Here is a 25,573-nt window from a genome sequence, read left to right as displayed (position 1 = left end):
CTGAAATTACTGTATAGCTTATTTCTTTGATCTTTATGGAAGGAGAATCTTGCATAGACTGCCAGCACTCTAATGTAAACACAAAAACAGTGTTTCTAGCTGGTAAACTAACCAAAACCCAACTTTATTGTCTTGTGGTGACCATTAGGGTTTCATTCACACCTGTATAGGTGCAACGGTGTGTTTTTTTGCACTTTATGTTTACAGCAACTCAAATCATTTCCATGGGTTGCCTTGGGGGCTAAAATCGCACCAAAGAAGTTCAATTTTTTTTTTTTTAACCACCAAAATGCATGCTGCTTCACATTTTGGTGAGCAATTTCATGCACCTTAGTAAAGGGTGTTCGAGTGCCATTAACATTTAATGGCACCACTTCGTGCCTACAAAAGGGATGCATGTTTTTGTGCGTTGCGGGAACATGCATGATTTTGCATGCATACCTGCACTGTACAAATATTACCCTAGCCTGAGTATCTGAGAATAAATTACTTCACAATACAAGCAGCTAGGTCTATCAGAGATGGTTTGTTTTGAAGCTCTTTTACAGCTGGTTTGCCTATATAAAATACTTTAAAGGAGAGCTAAAGTCACAGTGTACACTTTCATTTTATCATTATAATAGCAATACAAAGCTAGTTATTTTTGCTAATTTAATATGTTTACTTGAAAAAGCACCCTTTTTTTTTGCAATTGCTGCCTGTTTGCTTGCCATTTCTTTCAGCAACTTCTTAGATTCCCTGCATGCCTTCCAGTTTCTCCTCTGCTCATTCTTGTGGTTTGCTTTTGATTTCTAAAGGCTACATATCCCATGGTACCTTGCTGCCTGTAATCTGTCATGATGCTATAGGTTTACTGTACAAAACGGAAGAAAAGAAAATCTTTGGATTTGACTTCTTACACTATTGCAGGTTTTGCTGTGTTTCTTTGCTCTCCTATTTCTGCATTAGATGGAGCTTCCTTTACAGGTTACCTGGTAGCACTCCATCCGTAGGCCAGCCATATACAGGTCCCTCTCAAAAAATTAGCATATTGCGATAAAGTTCATTATTTTCTGTAATGTACTGATAAACATTAGACTTTCATATATTTTAGATTCATTACACACAACTGAAGTAGTGCAAGCCTTTTATTGTTTTAATATTGATGATTTTGGCATACAGCTCATGAAAAACCAAAATTCCTATCTCAAAAAATTAGCATATCATGAAAAGGTTCTCTAAATGAGCTATTAACCTAATCATCTGTATCAACTAATTAACTCTAAACACCTGCAAAAGATTCATGAGGCTTTTAAAAACTCCCAGCCTGGTTCATTACTCAAAACCGCAATCATGGGTAAGATTGCCGACCTGACTGCTGTCCAGAAGGCCATCATTGACACCCTCAAGCAAGAGGGTAAGACACAGAAAGAAATTTCTGAACGAATAGGCTGTTCCCAGAGTGCTGTATCAAGGCACCTCAGTGGGAAGTCTGTGGGAAGGAAAAAGTGTTGCTGAAAACGCTGCACAACGAGAAGAGGTGACCGGACCCTGAGGAAGATTGTGGAGAAGGACCGATTCTAGACCTTGGGGGACCTGCGGAAGCAGTGGACTGAGTCTGGAGTAGAAACATCTAGAGCCACCGTGTACAGGCGTGTGCAGGAAATGGGCTACAGGTGCCGCATTCCCCAGGTCAAGCCACTTTTGAACCAGAAACAGCGGCAGAAGCGCCTGACCTGGGCTACAGAGAAGCAGCACTGGACTGTTGCTCAGTGGTCCAAAGTACTTTTTCGGATGAAAGCAAATTTTGCATGTCATTCGGAAATCAAGGTGCCAGAGTCTGGAGGAAGACTGGGGAGAGGGAAATGCCAAAATGCCTGAAGTCCAGTGTCAAGTACCCACAGTCAGTGATGGCCTGGGGTGCCATGTCAGCTGCTGGTGATGGTCCACTGTGTTTTATCAAGGGCAGGGTCAATGCAGCTAGCTATCAGGAGATTTTGGAGCACTTCATGCTTCCATCTGCTGAAAAGCTTTATGGAGATGAAGATTTCATTTTTCAGCACGACCTGGCACCTGCTCACAGTGCCAAAACCACTGGTAAATGGTTTACTGACCATGGTATTACTGTGCTCAATTGGCCTGCCAACTCTCCTGACCTGAACCTCATAGAGAATCTGTGGGATGTTGTGAAGAGATAGTTGAGAGACGCAAGACCCAACACTCTGGATGAGCTCAAGGCCGCTATCGAAGCATCCTGGGCCTCCATAACACCTCAGCAGTGCCACAGGCCGATTGCCTCCATGCCACGCCGCATTGAAGCAGTCATTTCTGCAAAAGGATTCCCGACAAAGTATTGAGTGCATAACTGAACATAATTATTTGAAGGTTGACTTTTTTTGTATTAAAAACACTTTTTTATTGGTCGGATGAAATATGCTAATTTTTTGAGATAGGAATTTTGGTTTTTCATGAGCTGTATGCCAAAATCATCAATATTAAAACAATAAAAGGCTTGCACTACTTCAGTTGTGTGTAATGAATCTAAAATATATGAAAGTCTAATGTTTATCAGTACATTACAGAAAATAATGAACTTTATCACAATATGCTAATTTTTTGAGAGGGACCTGTATAGTTCAAATTTTGGCCGGTTCATCAAGAACTGGCCAGGATTCGAACCATTAGTGGGCAGGCTGATTGTACCAAGTTGATAGATCGATCAACTTGGGTACAACCAGCCTGCCAGGTCCGCTTGTGATTGATGCAAGCGGCTGTTATCGCCCCTAGCGATAATCCCTGTGTTCTCCCCCCACCCGGAGAAGACAATTGCCCGGCAGGAGGGATTCACCTGTCAACACTGTTCTCCTGTGAATTTCTTTCCTACAACACATGGTTGCAGGAAAGAAATTCACACCGTCTATGGCCTGCCTTAGTTAGATGAGTCTTTTCCTAATAAGTGTTGGGCTTCCCACACACCTGTATGTTCTCAGGTTGTGTTAATTTATGATCTTATGGACTACCCTGTATATTCAATTTGTTACACTTTACAGTCTACTTTATGACATGATTGAGAAGCTTTCACAGACGACTGGTGTGATCTCATGGAGTTTATTACGGGATCTAATGGAGGTTATTACAGGATCTCACTTTTTTTTCCTTTACATTTTACATTTCCTGTACTGACTGTGCCCTCCAAAGTTCCTCCTCTCAGCAACTTTGTCTTTCTTAAAACAGGCTCTGTGAAATGTGTGACAAAGTAGTGCATATTCGCAAGGCACAGTAAATATGTCCAACAGAGTTCAAGTAAATGTGTGGAATTTCTCACAAAGTAAGTTTACAATCTTCAAGGGGTAAGCTAGAAAGAAGTGAAATTCAATGTGGAAAATTAATAGGATTTCAAATTTTGACCATAGTCTGGGCACAGGTGCACTGTAACCTATTTCTAATTGTTTCAATGTGACGCAACCATCAAACACAAATATCAAGCAACATGTACTAAACAGATAGAGAAAAGCTTGGTCCAATGGAATTCCAAATCAACTTTCTTTATACAGTATAGTCCAAAACAGAGTACAGGTACACCAGCAAGAACTGTATTTCCTTTGTCATTTCTTTCATGCTTGAGGTCATTGTAGCCGTATTAGTGCACTTGCGACAGAGACAATTGAGTACTGTCCGTGATACTTTTTTTATTTGCACTAACATACAATTTTTCAGGACAAGCTTTCGGAGTATGTCCCCTTCTTCAACTGCTTGGAGCTTGAAGAAGGGGACATACTCCAAAAGCTTGTCCTGAAAAATTGTATGTTAGTGCAAATAAAAAAAGTATCACGGACAGTACTCAATTTTTTCAAAAATGTTACTCGGTTGCGATTACATACTGATGAACTTGTTTTATTAGTTAGTACTATCAGTGTAGGATTCTCTTTTTTGAGTTAGAGAATAAACATGGCTTTGTATACCCAAGTCGTTTTGGACCCTACTGTAATGTATATGAAATCAGACCTCTTTGATAAGCTTTTTTCGGTGCTCTTTTTTTTTTTCCCAGCAGTAAGCAAAAATGCCACATTTCTATGCTCAAGCAAAAAAAATACACACTAGAACCTACCTACCAATAAATAGTATATACTCACTTTGGACTCTGGAGATGGGGATGAGACAAGCTGTGCTTGCGAAGTCATTTGTGACAATGGAAAGGTAAGAAAATCTGCAGTGCAGTAGGAGTCGTCTATAGCCCCTCCTGAGTCTGTCTCCTCGGTGCAAAGTTGCCCTGATTCTTTCTGCTGTAGTGTACAACAAGAGGGGAAAGAGGACAGGTTTGCTCGAACCAAGGAGCAGAAACATGGGAGTTAAAGAGAAACCTACATGCAGTGCAACACAACTGATAAAACCAATGAAAATATGTAGAGACTTCCATTCTTTAGAAAAAAACTCACACACAGAATTTATAACAAGGAAACACTTTAGATGCAAGCGCAGAGGAACTGCTTATTTTCATTTTACTTACACGAGAATATGCTTAAAATATATTATCCAAACTAGCTTTTTAGGTTGTAAACAGGCACTAGTAGGCTGCATTGCTAGCTGGTTTTGGCAGCAAACTTTTCCCAAAACGGCTCCATTTCTGCCAAACAATAATTAAGGAGATTCCCTTATAGGGATGATAGGCTGGTGGACCATTGTACGCTCCAAGATCTCAGTTTTCAAAAGATGAAAGGAGCCTATGGGCAATTAAGCTGTATTTAGGAAAAACTGAAATAATGGTGGACTGACCCTTAACCGCTTGACCTCCAGAAGGTTTTACCCCCTTCATGACCAGGGCATATTTTGCAACTTTAACTGGCAATTTCATGGTCTATACATTTTTATTTCACACAAATAGAGCTTACTTTTGAAGGGTATTTGATTACCATTGGGTTTTTTTTTTTTTGCTATATAAAACAAAAATAAAAAAAATAAAGACTAAACATTTTGAAAAATTTTTTTTTTCCGATTTTGGTTATAAAACATCTAAAAATAAAAAAAAAAAAAACCCTAATTTCTTCATAAATTGAGGCCAACGTGTATTCTGCTACATATCTTTTGTAAAACAAAAAAAAAAACCAAAAAAAAACCAATAAGTGTATTTTAAATTGGTTTGTGCAAAAGTTACAGCGTCTACAAACTATGGCATTCACTGGAGTTTTCGTAGCTATAGACGCTATACTTTAATGGTGGTTATCAGCAACTTCTAGTGGGACTGTGATAGGGTGATGGATAATCTGGTGCTATTAGACACTATCTGGGAGGGTTACTAACCCAAACCACTAGTGACACCAGTACAGTGGCAGTGTATAGTATTTTCACTGTATTGATAGTGGCTGGGAAGGGGTTAACATATAGGGGCAATCAAGGGGATAACTGTGTGCCTAGCAATGTGAAATGGGTGTAAAATGTGCTGTTTTACTTTACGATCTGGATGTTTGTTCTCCCTGCTTTTCAGAGAAAAGAAACAGTTGTTCCTATGCACACAGACCTCTGTGTGTTTGTAAGCACAGAACTGTATGTGATTGGACACAGCCGACTTCAGACAAAATCATTGCCCAAAATCTGCTGTCAAACTGGTGCTGTGTTCAATCACAGCACAGGTCAGGTGTAGGGGGGGGGGGGGGGGGGGAGGGGTTGGGCGTAAAGTGATACTCAAGCTTTTTTTATTTATTAATTAAAAAGAGGTTTATACTTACCTGCTTTGTGCAACAATATTGCACAAAGTGATCCCTTACCTCTTATTGTCCCCCGTTGGCATCGTCTGCATCTTCTTCCTCCAGGTGCAAGCAACAAGCCGTGTGCTATGGCCCCAGCAGGCGCACACCCAAGTCGGACTGTTTGCGTTCATAGACAAACAACCCCAGCTCAGCTTGGCCACATCCCCCGTTCCTTCCATAGGATTCAACTGACATCAGAAGCCTATGGCTCCCACTGCCGGAGTCTCCTGCGAGACCAGGAAGTAAAGGAGGAGGAACTGCAGCTGGGACAGCATGGATTGTTCAGGAGACAGGTAAGTGCTTAGTGGTAGGGGGGAGGTAGAAAACGGTACCTAAACATTTTTTAAGAGTAAAAAAGGTTTAGATTTTAGATTCACTTTAAATAAATTTAAAATGTATGTATACCCAAAACTTTTTTTTTTTTATTTTAGAGTAGGGAACAGTTAAAACGCTATCTTTTTTTTTTTTATTTTTATTTTGCTGCAAGTCCTGTTAAGGAGGATGTCTTGTCACTTCTTATCTTGGAGAAGCAACAAGAAGTGAGAAGGAAATCTCTTGTATCATCATCTCTGAAAAAGGTGTCCCCATTTGAAGATTCCTCCTCACTTCCTGTTCTGGTAACAACTCTGAAATGTTGTATTTCTCCTTACTTTCTGTCTCAGGGGAAATAGTAACCAGGAAAAATAAGTTAATCTTCCTAGCAGAGGAATATAGACAGTAGTAAATATTTAATAGAGGGACAAATTCTTTCCTACTCTAAAACCCAAAAAAAAAAATGCCTTTACACATGCTTAAAAAATGCACACAAAGTACAAACCACTAACTAGTAAGCAGTTCCTATGGGCTAAGACTTAGCAATGTATGCCTAGGGGCAGACTTTAAGATATAACTAATCTTTTCGCAACTGTAAAACCAGTACGATTTGAGTGGTAAAAGATGCAGTCATAACCACATGACATGAGTTTTACAAACTGGTCATCAGATCATAGGGGATGTAAAAGAAATCACCTAAAATGTACCTTCCTGTGTAAGACTGCTCTGATCTTCCTGTGTAAGACTGCTCTGATCTTCCTGTGTAAGACTGCTCTGATCTTCCTGTGTAAGACTGCTCTGATCTTCCTGTGTAAGACTGCTCTGATCTTCCTGTGTAAGACTGCTCTGATCTTCCTGTGTAAGACTGCTCTGATCTTCCTGTGTAAGACTGCTCTGATCTTCCTGTGTAAGACTGCTCTGATCTTCCTGTGTAAGACTGTTCTGATCTTCCTGTGTAAGACTGTTCTGATCTTCCTGTGTAAGACTGTTCTGATCTTCCTGTGTAAGACTGTTCTGATCTTCCTGTGTAAGACTGTTCTGATCTTCCTGTGTAAGACTGTTCTGATCTTCCTGTGTAAGACTGTTCTGATCTATAAAGTTGCAAATCTTCCAGTGATAGAAATCTGCAATTATTAAGGCCTTGCTCACACTGTGTTTTTCTGCACGCTTTTCTGCAAGAGCTCAAAGAAAACAATGGTTGTCTATGTGTCCTGTTCACACTACAATGTGCGGAAATTTCTGCGCACCAATCTGCAATGTGCATGCACAGAAAAAAACTGACATGAAGTCAACATTTGTGCGAACAGGGCACATAACTGACATGCATGAAAACTGATGTCAACGTGCATAAAAACTCGTTGAAACACACATGAAAACTGATGTAAAACTTATGTAATCTGATGTCTCTGCAAGTGAAATCTGCACAGTTTTCCCATCAGTTTTCGAGCACATATGGGGTGAACAAGCTCTTAATCTAAAGTGTAATTTTATTAGGGGGGGGTGGGTGACAATACAGCACCAAACATTATTTATGTGTATTTCACTGCCTGCAAGCAGCTGCTTCTGGTAAAAAAAAAAATCTTTTCTGCCATGCCTTCAGGGCCGCCATGATACTGGCTCTGTTCTAATGATGTGAAGGTTAACCCCCTTGACATCCACATAATGCATGTGTGTTGAGACAAATAGGGTGGGCACTCGTGTAGCTTCAGATAATTTGACACATCTAAAATAAAACAAAATTATGATGCTATAAAGCTAAAAACACCCACAGGCCAGACATATGTTACTAGGTAATATACACTAAGTGCCGGTTCACATTGGTGCAATGCGGGAACCCTGCGATTTCACTGTGGGTTCCCGCATCACACCCGACTTGCAGGCAGTTCACACTGCCATAATCAAACTGCTGGGAGTGTCAATACAAAGTTAATGACACCCCCAGATTAGTTTGCATATCGCAGCACAAACTGTCAATTCAGACAGAAATCAGATCACATAGGTGTGAACACCCATGCGATTCTGGTGCGGAACAAAAAAAATAAAATAAAAAAAAAGGGTCCAGCACAACAGGATCCTTTTTTGTCAAAATGCAAGGCAAATTCAGCCATACAATCTGTATGGCTGAATTCGCATCGCACAAACATTGCATGTGATTTGCATAGTGTGTGGTGCAAATCCCATGCAAAGTCTGACATCGCTATAGTGTGTACCGGCACTAAAACAGATGGGCCCTTTTATATAATCTTAAGCAAAACCTCTCTTATGTAGATTCTGGACACATTTAATTTCTATATGGAGGGGTTTTCACTCAAATTATTCACTATATTATTAGAAATCTTGTGTGTGAGTTCCATGTAACATCAACATTGATTTGCACTAAATAGGCAGTCATATATACACACCCTCTTAATGTCTGTGATGGCACTGACTGAGCTGGGGTATTTAAAGTAGTCAGCAAGCATAGAGATGAGATGATCTGTAATGCTGGCAATCCTCTGCAGCTCCACATCAGGCTCTATTAGATAGGCTAAGGTTTCTGCACCTTCTACTCTTTCCTCTAGAAGGCGCTCTTTGTTACACATCCTAACCAAGCAGGGGAGTGTCTGAAACAGAAGGATACAGGACATGTAAACATAATAATGGAAAACATTTACCAATATTTTACAGAAACATTTTAAAAAACATTTATTTTATTTAACCATTTTAAGATCAGACACTTTCACCCCCTTCCTGCCTAGGCCATTTTCAGATTTCAGCACAGTCATACCTTGAATGGTAACTAATCAGTCATGCAACACTGTACCCAAACTAATTTTTTATCACTTTTTGAGACGGATATTGCTTTGATGGTATTTAATCACCACAGTTGTTTTTTTTTTTTTTGCTATAAAAAAGGAAAAAAAAAAAAAAAAAAAGACAGGACAAAAAAACAAAAAAAACAAAAAAACTTCGTTCCCATTATTAAATTTTACAAATACATAATTTAACTTCATAAATGTAGGCCAAAATGTATTCTGCTACATATAATAATAATCCAAATCAGTGTATAGGTCTGCTGTGGTAAATTTATATCAGAAAAAGGATTAAACATGATGTACTGACTGCCTATTTTTATATTTCTTGAAATGTCACTAAATGGCAAACCTTTTTTTTTTTTGGATATATTGGCAAGTGATTAGAAAACCTGTCAGTTTAGATTGCGGTCTGTGCCCCCTTGTAAGGTTCCATTCACACCTGAGCGTATCGTTTTCCGGTTGTTTTTGTGGGCTCTTTAGGCATTTTTTGCAGGTGTTTGGAGGCAGGCATTGACATCTAACAAGAACGCTTGTAATCTACCAAAAAAGAAGCTCATGTACTTTTTTGAGCTTAATGAGTTTTCCTTCAGGTGACAAAACGCTCATATGTGAACAGGGGCTATTGAAATGAATAGGATTTTGCTAGTTGGGAGTTTTGAGACTTTAGAGATGAGCGTTTTACAAGCTGAAAAAACGCTCAGGTGTGAACAGGGCCTTAGGGAGATTCACCCTCTCTGTTTGCCTTGTTTCTTGTTATCATCGAAAGTGAAAAAAAATTCCAAATTTTGAGTTGAAATTTTGAGTTGAGGGGAAATCTTTGGATGAGGACACTAGTTCAGATGATCCTGGTGACACAGTGGGATTCTCTCACTTTGGAGGGATTTTCCTTTTACTTCCAATTTTGGCTATGAGGCAGGAAGTGAAAGGAAATTTCCCCTATAGGAGACAGATGAAAAAAGAAAAAAAAAAAAAAAGAAGAACGACAGGAGTTACAACCCACAACCCCCAACCTCCCCCCCCCCCCCCCCCACACACACACACACACTTACTCTAAATGCAAATCTTTTTCTTTCATTTTTGGATAGTTACACTTTGAGGCCCCAAAATTACCTCTTGGAAAGTATGAGGCATGGTGAGGTTTTTTTTAGTAATTTTTGTCACAATTTTTTTTTTTGGAAAATGAAGAAATTAAATAAAATGTGTAAAGTTGTCATTTTAACAAGTAATTTCTTACACACAACATAGACATGCTTACATTTACACCCTAAAACACATTCTGCTATTTCTCCCGAGTATGAGGAGACCTTTTCACAACCTAGATGCACATAGGGACCCAAAATCCAAGGAGCACCTTTAACCTTTCCAGGGACATAAATTGCACATCTAATTTCCTGATTACCTATCACATTTTTGGAGGCCCTGGAGCACCAGGACAGTGGAAATGCCCACAAAATGATTACATTTTGGAAAGCAAACACTTCATGGGTATTTTCTGTATTTTCTGAAAGGCATAGCGAGTCTTTTGAAAATGTCAGTTTTTGCCACAAGTTTTTGGAAAATGCAGCAAACTTATTTTTTTTAAACAAAGTTGTCAATTTAATAGGATAATTTTCACACATGGGAATACATAGAATTAAAACCCAAAACAAATTCCACTACTTCTCCCAGGCAGGGCAGTAAAACATGTGAGACTTTCAGTGTCTGGATTGATGTACCAATAACTTTGTATCTTGTCTATCATGTATATCAACCAATTGTGTCAGAACCAATGTACTGTAATGGTCACTTCTGTACAAGTGGTCAGGGAATACTGCTTAATTTAGGGTAACCTATAGCAGTCCCAGTTCCTCTAGGTAAAGCAAGCCTAGACTCCTGGTATGTGGCTGACTTTAGGAATGTCATGTTCACTGGCAAGGAAGTACAGGAGAAAGAAAGAAAGAAAGAAAGAAAGAAAGAAAGAAAGAAAGAAAGAAAGAAAGAAAGAAAGAAAGAAAGAAAGAAAGAAAGAAAGAAAGAAAGAAAGAAAAAAAGAAAGAAAAATGTTCCCATAGTTCCAGGTGTACAGCTGTCCACAGGGGATGGCTGGGACTGGTGTCTTGCAAGAACGTAGTCTGTGGGACATGCAGATGGGTCAGTTCAGGTGGCAGAAGACACATGGTCCGCAAACCGGCACAAAAAACAGGCCAGGGCTAGTACCGGCAGCAGGAAAAGACAACACTGCCCTGGTGTGGTGGTGGTCAAGAACACCATTACTAGATTACACTGGTCTGGTGACACTAGGACTTGTTTGGCAACTATCAGGGACACCGTTGCTGTCACCCACTGTTATGGTGACACTTCAACTGGTGTGACAGTAATAAGGAACACTGTTGGCATATACTGGTCTGGTGGCACTTGGATTAGTGCAGCAGTGATCAAAAAAACTTGCTAGCTGCACTGGTCTGGTGTGGTGGCAAACAGGAACACAGATTCCAGCAACACTGATCTGGCGGTGTTCGTGTTTAGAGAACTGTGACTGGCTGCACCATTAGGGCTCAATTAAACGGAAGATTGGGGGCAGTAAAACCTGTCTTTGATCTGCAGTTTTATCGCTCCTCAACCACTACCCTTTTAGCTGCAGAGCCAGCAGCCGGGGTTGTACACATGCCAGGGCTGGGATGCTTTGCTTCACAGCTGTGGCAGGAATTATACCTCTTGTACACTTGCTGATTGAGACTCATTCAAATGAAAAGAGGTGCTTGCGCGAGGTCGAAGGGGTTAAAGCAGGTGATGAGGAGGTTATTCAATGCCTTCTCCCTGCTTGTCAAATACTTTCTCAAGAGTGATTCGAACATAGATGGCACTTCAGAGAGCATCGCACATGCGAACAAGTCCTTATGATCGGGCCCAATACGACTGGTGTGGCGGTGATCGGGGCCAATACGACTGGTGTGGCAGTGATCGGGGCCAATACGACTGGTGTGGCAGTGATCGGGGCCAATACGACTGGTGTGGCAGTGATCGGGGCCAATACGACTGGTGTGGCAGTGATCGGGGCCAATACGACTGGTGTGGCAGTGATCGGGGCCAATACGACTGGTGTGGCAGTGATCGGGGCCAATACGACTGGTGTGGCAGTGATCGGGGCCAATACGACTGGTGTGGCGGGTATTATATTGAGTAGGCATCAGTGCTTAGGAGCACTGAGTGGTTTAAAGGTGATTAGGAAAACTGACTGGCAGCACTGGTCTGGAGACAATGTACTGCTGTGATGGTGATCAGAGACAATGGCTGGCAGCACCAGCATACAGCAATCTCAGAGCCCCCCCCATGGCACTACAATCTCACCATATTGACAATGAACTTGCTCTGGTGACAGCATGTAACAGAGAGGGTTAAGACAGTAGGAAGAACCCGACTCATTCTTACCCCTTATCACTCTATCCAAAATGAAAAACAAAGGTTTTGTCTTTAGATGCGTTTAACTTGTGTTCTTGTTTATCAACTGCAAGGGATTTTGTTATAAAACTTGCTTAGAGGAAAAAAAACTTTCCTAAGTGAACCACGGAGGCTGCCATGCTATTGAGAGCAAATTGACAAATCCCCCTGTTGGGCTACTGTATTCTGTCTTTTTATGGAGGTGGCTGAGAGATTACCCAAACAGTGGCTGCATCTAAAAATGGATGAAGCCACAGTTTGGCTGACAATTTTCTGCCTGGCTACTTCAATTTGTCAGTCAAAGAGTGTCAGGTGGGAGGAGACCAACGAGACCATCCACTAAGTATATTTCAGCCGTTTCATCAGAAACCAGACACAATTCGAGCTGTGTATAGCCAGCTTTAGGGACAGATGTTTGAGCCTGGATGCATCTGTCTGCATACAGAAGCAATCTTCTGCCCCTAGCCGCAGGTGACCATTGCATGTGTGTTTACCTATAGACAGCCATGGACATATCTGGCTGCCGTCAGCTTGTCAATCATTCACATGGCAGAACGACCGCAACTAAATATAAACACCCAAAATTACGGCTGCAAAAAGCCATAATTTGCAGACCAGCACTAATCTCTTTAGTACTCAAGAATCTTTTCCTGTCTTCTTAATAAACCAAAGTCAAGCTAGCCTGGAGAAAAGCCATGAGCCACTCGGGGACTAGAGGCCTTGCGCTAGTTTGTCAATGTTTGCATACAGATTCACACATGATCTTCTCTGGGTACACCTTTTGTAGAACACGCCATCTGTAATCTATCCTAGGAAAGTGAGAAAATAATCTTTCCAATGTGTGGAATATTCTCGCCAATTATTACAGAGTGTCTCCATTGGAAGAGGTTTCTTATATTCCTGTTCAAGCGGCAGCACAACATTTTGGACTTCACCTCACTTTTACTCCTTTTGATCAGGGCAGTTAGAAAATGAATCTCCCTAACAGGGACAAAGACAGGTAATAGTGGTTCAAACCCCTCACCCCTATATCCAAAAAAAAAAAAAAAAATATGATCTTCCATTATTTTAAAGCTTCTCACAGAAGATATTTTTCTCTCAAAGATTTGTTTAAAGAGCCCTATATTCTCACATTCATTTTCATGCATACACTAGACATGGGGAAAAATACTGTACTTTTTTTTGCTTGTAACAATATTTCAGAAATTAAAAAAGTAAAAAAAATATCTATTTTCAATGCTATCCATGCAGATACTTACTTTCAGGACAATGCAGTTGTCATCTGTTCGAATAGCCCCTGATCGACACATATACGTTAAGCTGCAAAAAAAAAAAAGGGATTGCAATCATTCTGTCTTAAGTTTGTACCAACATGACATCATAAGGCCAATAAGCAAGTAATCTGCATAGCTGATTCGGGTAATCAGTATATGATGGTATTCACTATTATAATCACTTGGAGGAACAGTGAATCACACTGGGCTTGCATAGATCATTAGGACATTTAAGAGAAGTACAACCCTAATTCCAAAAAAAGTTGGGACGCTGTGTACAATTGACATAAAACAGAATGCAATGATTTGCAAACCTCATAAACCCGTATTTTATTTACAATAGAAAACATATCAAGTTTTTAAACTGAGAAGATGTACAATTTTAGGAACATTACAGGATCAATTTGTAAAAAATGGCAGCAATGTCTAAAAAAAGTTGGGACAGGGCCATGTTTACCACGGTGCAGCATCCCTCTTTTTTTTTTTTTTATAGCAACACTCTGTAAATGTCTGGGAACTGAAGAGACCAGTCACCAGAATTTTAGGAGAGAAATGTTGTCCCATTTTTGCCTGATGTAGGATTCTAACTGTTTAATAGTCCTGGGTCTTCTTTGTCGTATTTTTCATTTCAAGATGCACCAAATATTTTCAATTGATGAAAGATCTGGACTGCAGGCAGGCCAGTTAGGCACCTGGACTCTTCTACTACAAAGTCATGTTGTTGTCATGGATGTAGTATGCAGTTTAGCATTGTCCTGCTGAAATATGCAATGCCTTCCCTGAAAAAGAGGTTGTCTGGATGTCGCTCTAAAACCTGGATATATATCTTTCAGCATTGATGGTTCCTTTCCAGAAGTGCAAGATGCCCATTTCATAATGATTAGGCAATAATGTACCCCCTATACCGTTAGAGATGTGGGCTTTTGAACTAAGCACTGATAAGCCAGAAGGTCCCTCCCCTCTTAAGTCTAGAGGACATGAAGCCCATGGCTACAAAAAAAAAAAATTCAAATTTAAATTTGTCTGACCACAGAACAGTTTTTGACTTTGGGCTAAAGCTCATTTAAAATGGCCTGTTGCAGAGAGGACTGCTGCATTTCTGGATCATGTTCGGATATGGCTTCTTCTTTGCACGATAGAGCTTTAACTTGCATTTTTGATTGGCACAGAAAACTATGTTCACAGACCGTGATTTCCATCACAGAATAATGCCTCTTTTTAATGCAGTCCCGTCTCAGAGCCCAAAGATCACGAGAATCCAATACTGAATTTTGACCTGGTCCCTTGCAGACAGAGATTTATCCAGATTCTTTGAATATTTTGATGGAATTATGTACTGTAGAGGAGGATATATTTAAAGTTTTTGCAATTTTACATTGAGGGACATTATTTGGAAATTGTTCAACAATTTTTAGACACCGCTTTTCACAGATTGGTGAACCTCTGCCCATTTTACATCTGAGACACTCTGGGGTTGATTTGCTAAAAAAAAAATTGGGAGTGCGCAAAATCTGGTGCAGCTCTGCATAGAAATCAATCAGCTTCCAAGTTTTATTATCAAAGCTTAACCACTTTACCGCTGCTCACTAGAGCTCTACTGCGGCAAAGTGACTCTTGTAGGTCTGACGACATAGACCTACGTCGCCAGACATTCCCCTCTCTCGGAGGCTCGCTCCCACTGTATTCAGTCACAGCGGGAGTCGGGACATGGGAGGAGCAGCGGCGATCGCTGCTGCTCTTCCCCGATCATCGGGGAATCGAGTCTGGAGATCCGCCCACTTGTGTAAACAAAGTGGGCGGATCGCCTAAGTGACAGGCAGTGTCAGATTGCAGAGTTCAGCATAGCTGAACCTGCAATCTGTCCCTGTGTCACCTCCCCCCACACGTCAGTAAGCATCAGGCATACATTAACCCCTCGCTCTCCAATAAAATTAACCCCTTCCCTGCCAGTGTCATTTTTACCGTAACAGTGCATATTTATAGCACTGATTACTGTAGTAATGTCACTGGTACCCCCAAAAGTGTCAAAAATGTTAGTCAAGGGTCCGATCTGTCCGCCGCAATGTCGCAGTCCCGTAAAAAAAAAAAAAAAAAACGCAGATCGCAGCCATTACTCGTTAAAAAAAAAAAAAAACACCAAAAACGACAGAAATCTTTCCATTAGTTAGTAAACGCAATAACTTTTGCGCAAACCAATCAAAATACGCTTATTGCGATTTTTTTACCAAAAATGTGTAGCAGAAAACAAATTGGCCTAAAATGATAAAAAATTTAGATTTTTAAATTTTTTTGGGGGGGAATTGCATATAAAAAAAATGTGAAAAAATATTGTTATTTTTTCAAAATTGTCGGTCTTTTTTTTTTTATATAGCGCAAAAATTAAAAAAAATCGCACAGGTGATCAAATACCACCAAAAGAAAGCTCTATTTGTGCGAAAAAAAGGACGTAAATTTCGTTTGGGTACGGCGTTGCATGACCGCGCAATTGTCAGTTAAAGTCCCACAGTGCCGAATCGCAAAGAGTGGCCCAGACGTAAGACAGCAAAATCCTCCGGTGGTAAAGTGGTTAATTAAACAAGCTGAACCTAGAAGCTGATGGACTATCATGCAGAGCTGTACCAGATTCTGAGTGCTTTGGTTTTTAGTAAATCTCCCCCTCTGTCTCTCTAAGGGTCCTTTCACACCGGACGGAGTCCATTCTGCTCAGCGGGGGGAATCGATCTGCTGATCCCCGCTGAGCAGACAGATGACAGCTCCGTCTCCGCTCTGTGTGCGGAGATGGAGCGGTCAGATCCCCGCTGTCCTCTATGGGGAGATTGGATGAGAACAGACCTCCTGTCCGTTCTCACCCAAACCCATCTGATCCAATAGGATTTCCATCCGCCGGATTTCATGGACAGGATCGGAATCGGATAGCAGCAGGTGTCAGCGGAGATGTCTCCGCTGACATCCGCTGCCCCATAAGGATGCATGGAGCATCTGATCTGGTCCGCCTGAAAAACAGACAAGCCGATCGGATCATCCTTGTGAAAAGGGCCTAAGATGCTTTTTTTAATGTCCAAACATTTTACTGACCAAAATTAGTTGCAATATGTTCTTCCAGCTCTTCCTTGTTAGTTCCACTTACTTTGCCCTATCTCAACTTTTTTGAGATGTGTTGGTGCCATCAATTTCCACATTTTTTTTTTCCCCCTAAAATGGTATATTTTCTAATTTTAAACATTTGATACGTTTTCTATTTTCTGTTGTGAAAAAATTACAAATTTATAAGATTTGCAAACCATTGCATTCGTTTTTAGCAGATTTCTACACAGCGTCTCAACTTTTTTGAAACTGGTTGTAAACAAGCAAAGACTGCAATGGAGACAAAACTATTTTGTTCGCTGCTAAATAGGTTTCTACATTTGTGGTTCCTCATGACTTTGGGCTTTAGCCCCAACAATTCAATAGAAAGACAAAACTCTCTTTATACTGACTACAATGCAGGTAGACAGTCATTTACAGTTGTCATTGATACTTGCTTCTTGAGAACAATTAAATTGGAGCATTGCTGTCCAACGTTTGTAGAAACCTGACAATCACACCTACACAATACTGCCAAAAGCATGTAGACACCCCTCCAAATTAATGAGTTCAGGTGTTTCCAGTAAAGGATACTGTTAATTTTACAGCAAAGCCATTTTAGACAATTGTTGGAAAAGCACTTCCTTTCCTGCAAAATTGTGTACAAAGCAGCTCCATAAAAACATGATTTGATGAGTTTGCTGTGAAAGAACTCAACTGGGCCACACAAGAGTCCGGACTTTAACCCGATGAACTGAAATGTTGTTTGTGAAGCAGGTCTTCTTCTCCACTCCATATTAATGGCATGAGATGCTTAACCACTTGCCGACCGCCCTACACAGATTTACTGTGGCAGGGCGGCTCGGCTGCGCATAATCATGTAGATCTACAAGATTATGTGCACGCGGCTTTGGTGGCGCGCCCGCCGGAGTCACGCTCACGCTATGGTTAGACACAGCGGGAGGCAGACTGCTGAAGAAGTGTGCTCGATCGCCGCCGGCCTCCCGCGATCTTTGGCAAAACTGACAGGAGACCCATCTGGAATGTAAACAATGTGAGACGGCTTTCCTCTCAGAGAGGCAGGGAAAGATCGTGTGATTCAGCTAAACTGAACCACACATATCTCTCTCTACCTCGGTTCAATCCACCCCCCCCCCCCCCCCCACAATTAATAAGCACATCTAAGGAGCACATTTAAACCCCTTGATCACTTCCAATGTTAACCCCTTCCCTGCCAGTGTCATTTATACAGTAACAGTGCATATTATTTAGCACTGATTACTGTATTAATGTAACTGGTCCCCACAAAGTGTCACTTTGTGTCAGATTTGTCTGCCGCAATGTTGCAGTCCCAATAAAAAAAAAAAAAAAAAAAAACAACAAACAACGCTGATCCCCACCATTACTAATAAAAAAATAAATAAATAGAAATAAAAAGTCCATAAATCTATCCTGTAGTTTGTAAGCACTATAACTTTTACACAAACCGATTATTATACGCTTTTTGGGATTTTTTTTTACCAAAAATATGTGGCAGAATACAAATGAGCCTAAAATGATAAAAAAAACTGATTTTTTAAATTTTATTGGGAATGTTTTAAAGCAATTAGTAGAAAATATTGGTGTTTTTTCAAAATTGATGCACTTTTTTGTTTATAGCGCAAAAAAAAACAAAAAACCGCAGAGGTGATCAGATACCACCAAAAGAAAGCTCAATTTGTGGAAAAAAGGACATCAATTGGATTTGGGTACAGCGTTGCACGACCTGCAACATCCTTCCGGGGCTGAAGTGGTTAAGCAGCTCACATAGGTGTGATGGTCACAAGTCCACAAACTTTTGCCAATATTAACCTGTGTAAGGAAACCATGCTAAATATATGTCAGATGTAAATCCGCAAAGAGAACTGAAAAACATGCACTTTTAACCTTTCGCTGCCAGGCCCTGTGCTCCACTTTTAAACTTAGCTGGCCAGGCCATTTTTGCAATTTTCCTCTGCTTTTTATATATTTTTCCCTTACAGCTTTCAGAGTTTGTTAAAGACCCCCCAAACCATATATTTTCTGAAAGCACATGACCAGTAGAATACAAATAAGGTGCTGCTGTACAGGGATGTTCCATGCATCCCTGTACAGGGAGTCCCATTTATATCAATTGGGATGCAACGGCTGCACAGGCATAGCTGCTCTTCTCAATCTGACATCCATGTGGGTGCGCGACATGGATGTCAAATTGGGAGCGACGGCTCTGTTTGTGTAGTTGCTACATCCCAAATGACATCAATGGGACTGCCTGCACAGGGATGCATGGAACACCTGTGCATCCCTGTAAAGGTACGCTGTGTATGCCCAGGCCTTACGCCCTTTTCATACAAGCAGACTGATCAGGTCTGCCTGTCCGTTTTTCAAGCGGGCCCAATCAGACTACTATGGAGGGGCTGATGTAAATGGACATGTGTCTGTTTACACCCGTCTGCATCGGATTCGATCCGGTCCGATCCACTAAACAGATGGATTGGATGGGGAGGGCGGTCACATTTTAGGTTAATTACAATCCGCTGATCAGGGTTAAAGAATTGTTCAAGCCGAGTCTGCTGAACAATTTGGTTATAAGTTCATGGTCATTAAAGTGACCATGAACTTCTAGCAGGGGGAGAAAGGAAGGCCGTACATCGTACAGACCTGGCCAGCTGCAAGCAGTGCTGTAGGTCCATACACCGTACCAACCTAGCAGTGAAAGGGTTAGAGGCTGTGTCATACCAGAAAAGCTGGATACACACTGTCTGAAAATCATCCAGTTCTTGCTAAACCTTTCGGCCAGTGTGTACAGCAGTCTGTCTGACAGAAGAAGTCAGTCTTTTGTTGAAGAGACAAGCCAGAAAACCACCATCAGATCAGCGCTTGCAGCCAATGGCTGTGAGCACTAATCAGTGCATTCCTGTGGGGATGGGGTATTCTCTCCTGTTAGAATACAATAGTACAGCAGGGGAGATTGTTGCACCAATGTGCTGCGATTGCTGCTTGTATTGGTACAGCAATCTACCATGTTTATTCTTGCACTTTCTATACAAAAACTACAATACAGCAGGTCTGACATCTCTTAATCAACACAATACACATCACAATAGGAATGCTGGAGAGGACTACAAGCATGCAGATTTTTGGATACGGATCATCCTGATGCCAGTATGTGAGTCCTTTACAATGAAATATTGTTCAGTTTAGTTCTAGCGTCCAATAGCCAATCTAATTCTGCAGATCTGTCTACAGAAGTGGATTTGGTCAGCCCAATCTTTCTACTTATGGGAATTAACCCCATCCTCAGAGTGAACCCATACAACCTCATTAACAATGTAAATTCTCGACGTGAGCAATTGTTTGGTTGCTTTTTGTATTAATGTTTAGTCAGAAGATACAACCTATGTTATGGTTTACGCTGAGCCAGGGTATGCCCAAAGGTTCTGTTTTGTACTTACCAAACAAAATTTAAAAACTTCAATAAAAAGAATTCAATAAAAGGATAAAAATAAAGGAAGGGTAAATCTATTCTTTTACAGTATGTGTACCAGTTCCGGAGAAGAGACCATGCATATTTCTTGTTCACGGGCCATGATCCTTGCTGTTTGCAACCAATAAGCAGAGCAATACAGAATCTTTAGTTTGTAAAAACCATACAGTCTGAAAAACAGACAATTTTCTACATCCTGAAACACGTATTTATAGCACGGAATTTCATGTTTTTCCCATTATGTAAAGATATTATTAGAGCTGCATATTTTTGGTAAACTGTAGCGACCCATCATGGATTGGGAACAACTGCAAATAATTTAACAAATTGCTCATGCTGAAAAAAATTGGATTACTCATTTCACATGATGAACATGGAGAAAAGAAGAACTATAACAAAAAGCATCGGTTGATAAATGTTTTGTCAGCAATTACCATTTAGCTGCTGTTAGTTGCATTTCAATAGGCTTGTCTCGCTGTAACATCTTTACAAAGATTTGTGGCAATAGTTCCCCATCAACCAGCACTGTAAAAGATAAACACAAAAGGTTGTTATAATTCAACATCTTCCAGGTAGCTTTATCTCTAGCATCAGTTTTGCAATATCTCACTCACCATTTGAATTCTATTATTAAAAAAGTAAGAGGGTGCTGTATGTTCAAGCATTACCCAATGTACCCAACAAAGGTTCCTATCCCCCTCTAGATCATGTTCCTGCATTATTTATTTATTTTTTTTTTTTTTCAACTTGCTTCTGTAGCAAGAAACCGCTTTTGCTACTTCTTGTGACATGATCCACAGGTTTATTTCAATACTTGCAGGGCAGCTGATGGGAGCTTCGTTCCTATCGGACAGGTCATCAGAAACACATACCCCAAGAACTCTTTCCCTATACAGTGGGCAGGCTCTTAGGATTCAAGGCTGCAACATTGTTTTGCTTGAAAATAATCAATGCATGCATGTGTAGAGGGCAGAGAAGAGTGCAGGATAGGCAGAGTTAAAAAAAAAAAAAAAATGTATCATTTTTTTTCCCCTAGGAGCCGTAAAGCATTTCACCCACGATCAGCAGATTGTAAAATGTCAGGCTCTTGCAGACTGTCTGTGTAGCTGTCTGCCCGTACCCCATATGGGCAGACAGTTACTGAACAATAGGAAGGTCAATGGACTACAAAGTGATCACAAAGGCAGCCAAAACTGGTAGACAATAATTCACAGAACTCTGTGAATGATAACGTGGCTGTGGGAGCAGAACCCCACGCGGCTGCGGGAAGAAGATGTCCGGCCTGCAGTCACAAGAAGGGGGAAAAAAATTGGGGGGAGGTTGCAAGAGCAAGAAAATGTTACACCTTAAAAATAACATGCAACATGTTTCCAAATGTGAATTTATCTTTTAAAGAATGTGTAAACCCAACATTTCATATGCCTGATATGTGCATGTATGTATATGAAAAAGTATCCTGTTCTCTTTGTACTGTTTCTTCAGTATAGTATAATATAATATCTGGTGTTCCTGCCAATCCCTCAGCTTTCCTTTTTCAAGCTGACCACATTAGGCCTGAGAGTACAGCATGGTCAGTTCTCTAGCTGTGCTGAAAACTTAAACCTGCTTTCCTCCAATGATCAGACTTGTCCTGATTGGCCCAAATGCACAGCCATTCATTGGAAAGATCAGTGTTCTGCGGTCCTCTCTGAAATCTATATGCAGCTGGGAACAGAGGGTATATGATCACTTTATTAAAAAAGGGGGGGGGGGGGGGAAAGGAGCTATATATATATATCGCCTAGGCGATCTGAGCGGAAGTGGGAGCTGGTACTTGTCAAAATCAGGTAACCGCCCCACCCCCTCAAAGCAAAGTGCCATCAAGAGAAGAAGGGGGGCGTTTACAGAAGAGGAGGGGGAGCCCTTAAAGTGGAACTTCCCCTTTTGGGTGGAGCCCTGTTTAATTTTGTTTCAGGTAGCATTGTCAATTTATGCAGCGCTTTCCATATACATAGATAGATTGAGAGAGAGATTATGTATTAGTACATTCACATTAGTCCCTGCCCTAAAGGAGCTTAAAATCTAAGGTCTCATTGCACATTGAGAATACACTTATTGGGCCAATAAGTGTTTGGAGTTTGGGTGGAAGCCAGGAGTATCCGAAGGAAACCCCAGGCAGGTAGGGTCGTGGTTGAGATGTGAACCGATGACCCTAGTGGTGCTAGGTGGAAGTGCTAACCACTTAGTCACCGGGCTGCACAAAATGCCTTGATAACATAATATTCATACTTTTTGTACAATAAATAATTTAACACTTATGCTGGATAGGCTTAATGATCACAAATTAATAACTTGGTGTGTCAATGTGTTATTTGTAAATATTTTTATCATATTTACCATCACATTCTTTTTTATGTCATATTATACACTGCAATTTAAAATGACAAATTCAAGCTGTGCAACCAGCAGAGTGATGGGGCTCTATGAAGACTCACAAGAAGAACAGCTCCTCATGCCTACAGGCAAGCTTTAAAGAACGCTGAAGAAAAAGAAAGGAAATGCTACTTCTGAATTCTTTCAGTGTCTGTTGACGCTTGCTGTGGCTACCCAAAAGCATGCACCACGCAAGATCCAACACAGCCCAGTCTCCCCAATCCCCTGCGCTCAATGAGGATCACGCAGCAAAATGCTATTCCTTATATGGTATAGAAGAGTTCTAAAGAAACACCACAGAAAGCAATATCAGAACAATAGAATAACATTATGAATAAAATCATGCTCACTTACCATTTACAAGGGTCATGGATACTTGGGGATTGTCAAACGCTAAAACTGAAAAGCACTTTAATGCTTGCATGCGTACCTGCCATGAGGAAAAAAAAAAATGAAATATGTAAATTTTTGTACATCTATGACAAAGTCATTCTAAATCCTAAGCACTTTTTTTACCTTAACCTTTTTTTACCTTAAAGCATTCTACTGCCCGCCACCTCCCCTGTCCGTAAACACTTACCTGACTCCTCCACCGCCACTGCTCTCCTCCTCCTCTCACAGGAGACTCTGGAAGTACCAGGAGCCATAGTAAAAATCTGTGAGGAAGGAGCGGGTTGCATGGCTGAGCCATGCTGTGTGTGTCTATGGATGTACACAGCCTGACAAGGGATAGGGAAATGAAGAACTCTGTCCCTAAGGGCATAAACCCTGGAGAGACGTTGCCTGATCCACCTGGCAATGGTGAAGCAGGAAGCCCTTTATGAGTACCTGCAAGCAGAACAAAAAGAGACTCAGTCTTGTAAACAAAGGCTGTGGCTGCCAGGTAGGCCTCAACAGTCCTGACCATATCCAGGCAAAGCAGAGAAATTTCCTTGTTATGTTTAACCACTTAAGCCCCGGAGGATTTGGCTGCTAAAGGACCAGGGGTTTTTTTGCGATTTTTTACTGCGTGACTTTAACGGACAATTGCGCGGTCGTGCGACGCTGTAACTAAACGAATTTGACGTCCTTTTTTTCCCACAAACAGAGCTTTCTTTTGGTGGTATTTGATCACCTGTGCGATTTTTTGATCACGCGCTATAAACAAAAAAAGAGCGTAAATTTTGCAAAAATAACAATATTTTTCACATTTTTTTTATATGAAATTCCCCAAAAAAAAAAGTAAAAATCAAAATTTTTTAACATTTTTCGGCCAATTTGTTTTATGCTACCTATGTTTGGTAAAAAAAAAAATCGCAAAAAGCGTATTTTGATTGGTTTGCGCAAAAGTTATCGCGTTTACTAACAAAGAGAAAGATTTTTGTCATTTTTGGTGTTTTTTTTTTTAACGCGTAATGGCGGCGATCTGCGATTTTTTTTTCGGTACTGCGACATTGCGGCGGACAGATCGGACCCTTGACTGACATTTTTGACACTTTTGGGGTTACCAGTGACATTACTGCAGTAATCAGTGCTATACATATGCACTGTTACTGCAAAAATGACACTGGCAGGGAAGGGGTTAACTTTATTGGACAGGGAGGGGTTAAGTGTGTCCTAGGGGCGTGCTTTCTACTGTGTAGGGACATTCCTATTGGTGTAAAAGCAAAGATCAACCGTTCTACATAGTAGAACGGACAGATCTTCACTTTTACACAGGGAGAACTGACAGGCAGCTTGTTTACACAAGCTGCTCTGTCTTTCTCCCTTCACAGGAGCGATCGCAGTGTGACTGGCGGACATCGAGTCCGCCGGTCACACACACTGACTTGCCTGTGAACGAGCCGCGGCGGGCGCGCGCCTCGGCGGGCGTGCGCCCGCCCGCGATAGGCTCGCAAGTCAGTGACAGGCGAGTGACGTACCGATACGTCACTCTGCCTGGCCGGGGCTGACCGCCGCAGTATATAGTCGTGCGGCGGTCGGCAACCGGTTAAAGCAGGACAAAAAGGGAAAGCAAGAATAAAAAGAGACCACCTTCGATAGGAAGGAAGGTTTTGGTCTTAAAACCGCCTAGTCAAAATCAAGAAGGAGCTCTTTACAAGAAAAAGCTGCCAACTCAGAGATACATCTGTATGTATTGAGGCACAAACCTGTCCCTTGAGGGTACCCAAGGCCAAATGCTGGTTAGGGCCAGACTGAAGACCAAAATACAAGCGATAGAGTATTCCCTAGGGCTTAGCTTCTATCCTCACACCAGGCAAAGTAAGTCTTCCATGTGAGATGGTGAATTTAGTAGAGGTTGGATTTTCTTGCATTGAGTAAGGTGGAAAGAACAGAGTAAGAAAAACCCTATTATTATTTATGACTTGGGTAATAACAGCCCTGTCAAAGCCAGCGACTGAGGAGCAGAGTGGAATAGGGCAGAGATTTATATAGAAGGAGAGCTAGGGGCCTGTTTAGATAGAGGGTATAATGGCACCTTCCCCCATATGTGCAATGGACATGCCCACGTGTATATATAAATAATCCTTTCAAAGATAAGGGTGAGTATAGTGCACCTCGTGCATAACTAAATAGAGCAGAGTCACCGGGTATACTGGGTATCAGGTGAATGGAAGCCAAAAATCTCACAAATAGAGGAGCCGTCTGAATACAGACCTCACTAGCAGGTCTGTATTCAGACGGCTCCTCTATTTGTGAGATTTTTGGCTTCCATTCACCTGATCTTATGAAGTGAGCCGAATACCCAGTATACCCGGTGACTCTGCTCTATTTAGTTATGCACGAGGTGCACTATACTCACCCTTATCTTTGAAAGGATTATTTATATATACACGTGGGCATGTCCATTGCCCCCTACCTGTGGATATAGGTATAGGGGGTTTACTTTAACAATTAATATTTGGATCACTCTATTCACTCCCTACACTTGGTTCTGTGACCCTTTGGTCACCATGAATATGACCCTTTAAAATTAGTCCCTGGGCTTACTGGCTCCCTTTCTACACTACCCGTTTTTAAATTTAAATAAGTACGACCCACCTTATCTACCGTGCTCTTCAATCTAGGATTGTTTAAATTGATTTTCTGCTC

The 25,573-nt window shown here is 41.1% G+C and overlaps 1 protein-coding gene across 4 annotated transcripts in view; it reads right to left on the bottom strand.

Annotated features, from left to right (window-relative positions):
• Positions 1-25,573, bottom strand: part of ARMC8 (armadillo repeat containing 8) — a 231,523-nt gene that overhangs the window by 117,290 nt on the left and 88,660 nt on the right. For 2 of the 4 annotated variants that reach the window (XM_082262386.1, XM_082262387.1), the window contains exons 8-12: positions 22,856-22,931; positions 20,524-20,614; positions 13,507-13,567; positions 8,438-8,638; positions 4,113-4,262 (exon numbers count right to left, since the gene is read on the bottom strand). In XM_082262386.1, coding sequence (XP_082118512.1) covers positions 4,113-4,262; positions 8,438-8,638; positions 13,507-13,567; positions 20,524-20,614; positions 22,856-22,931 — 579 coding nt within the window. The remainder of the gene's footprint in view (positions 1-4,112; positions 4,263-8,437; positions 8,639-13,506; positions 13,568-20,523; positions 20,615-22,855; positions 22,932-25,573) is intronic. The other 2 variants (XM_082262388.1, XM_082262389.1) reach the window with 1 other exon arrangement.

This window comes from Pelophylax lessonae, assembly GCF_965119305.1.
Source record: "Pelophylax lessonae genome assembly, chromosome: 6".
Lineage (NCBI taxonomy): Eukaryota > Metazoa > Chordata > Amphibia > Anura > Ranidae > Pelophylax > Pelophylax lessonae.
This window is presented reverse-complemented; position numbering and strand designations above follow the sequence as displayed.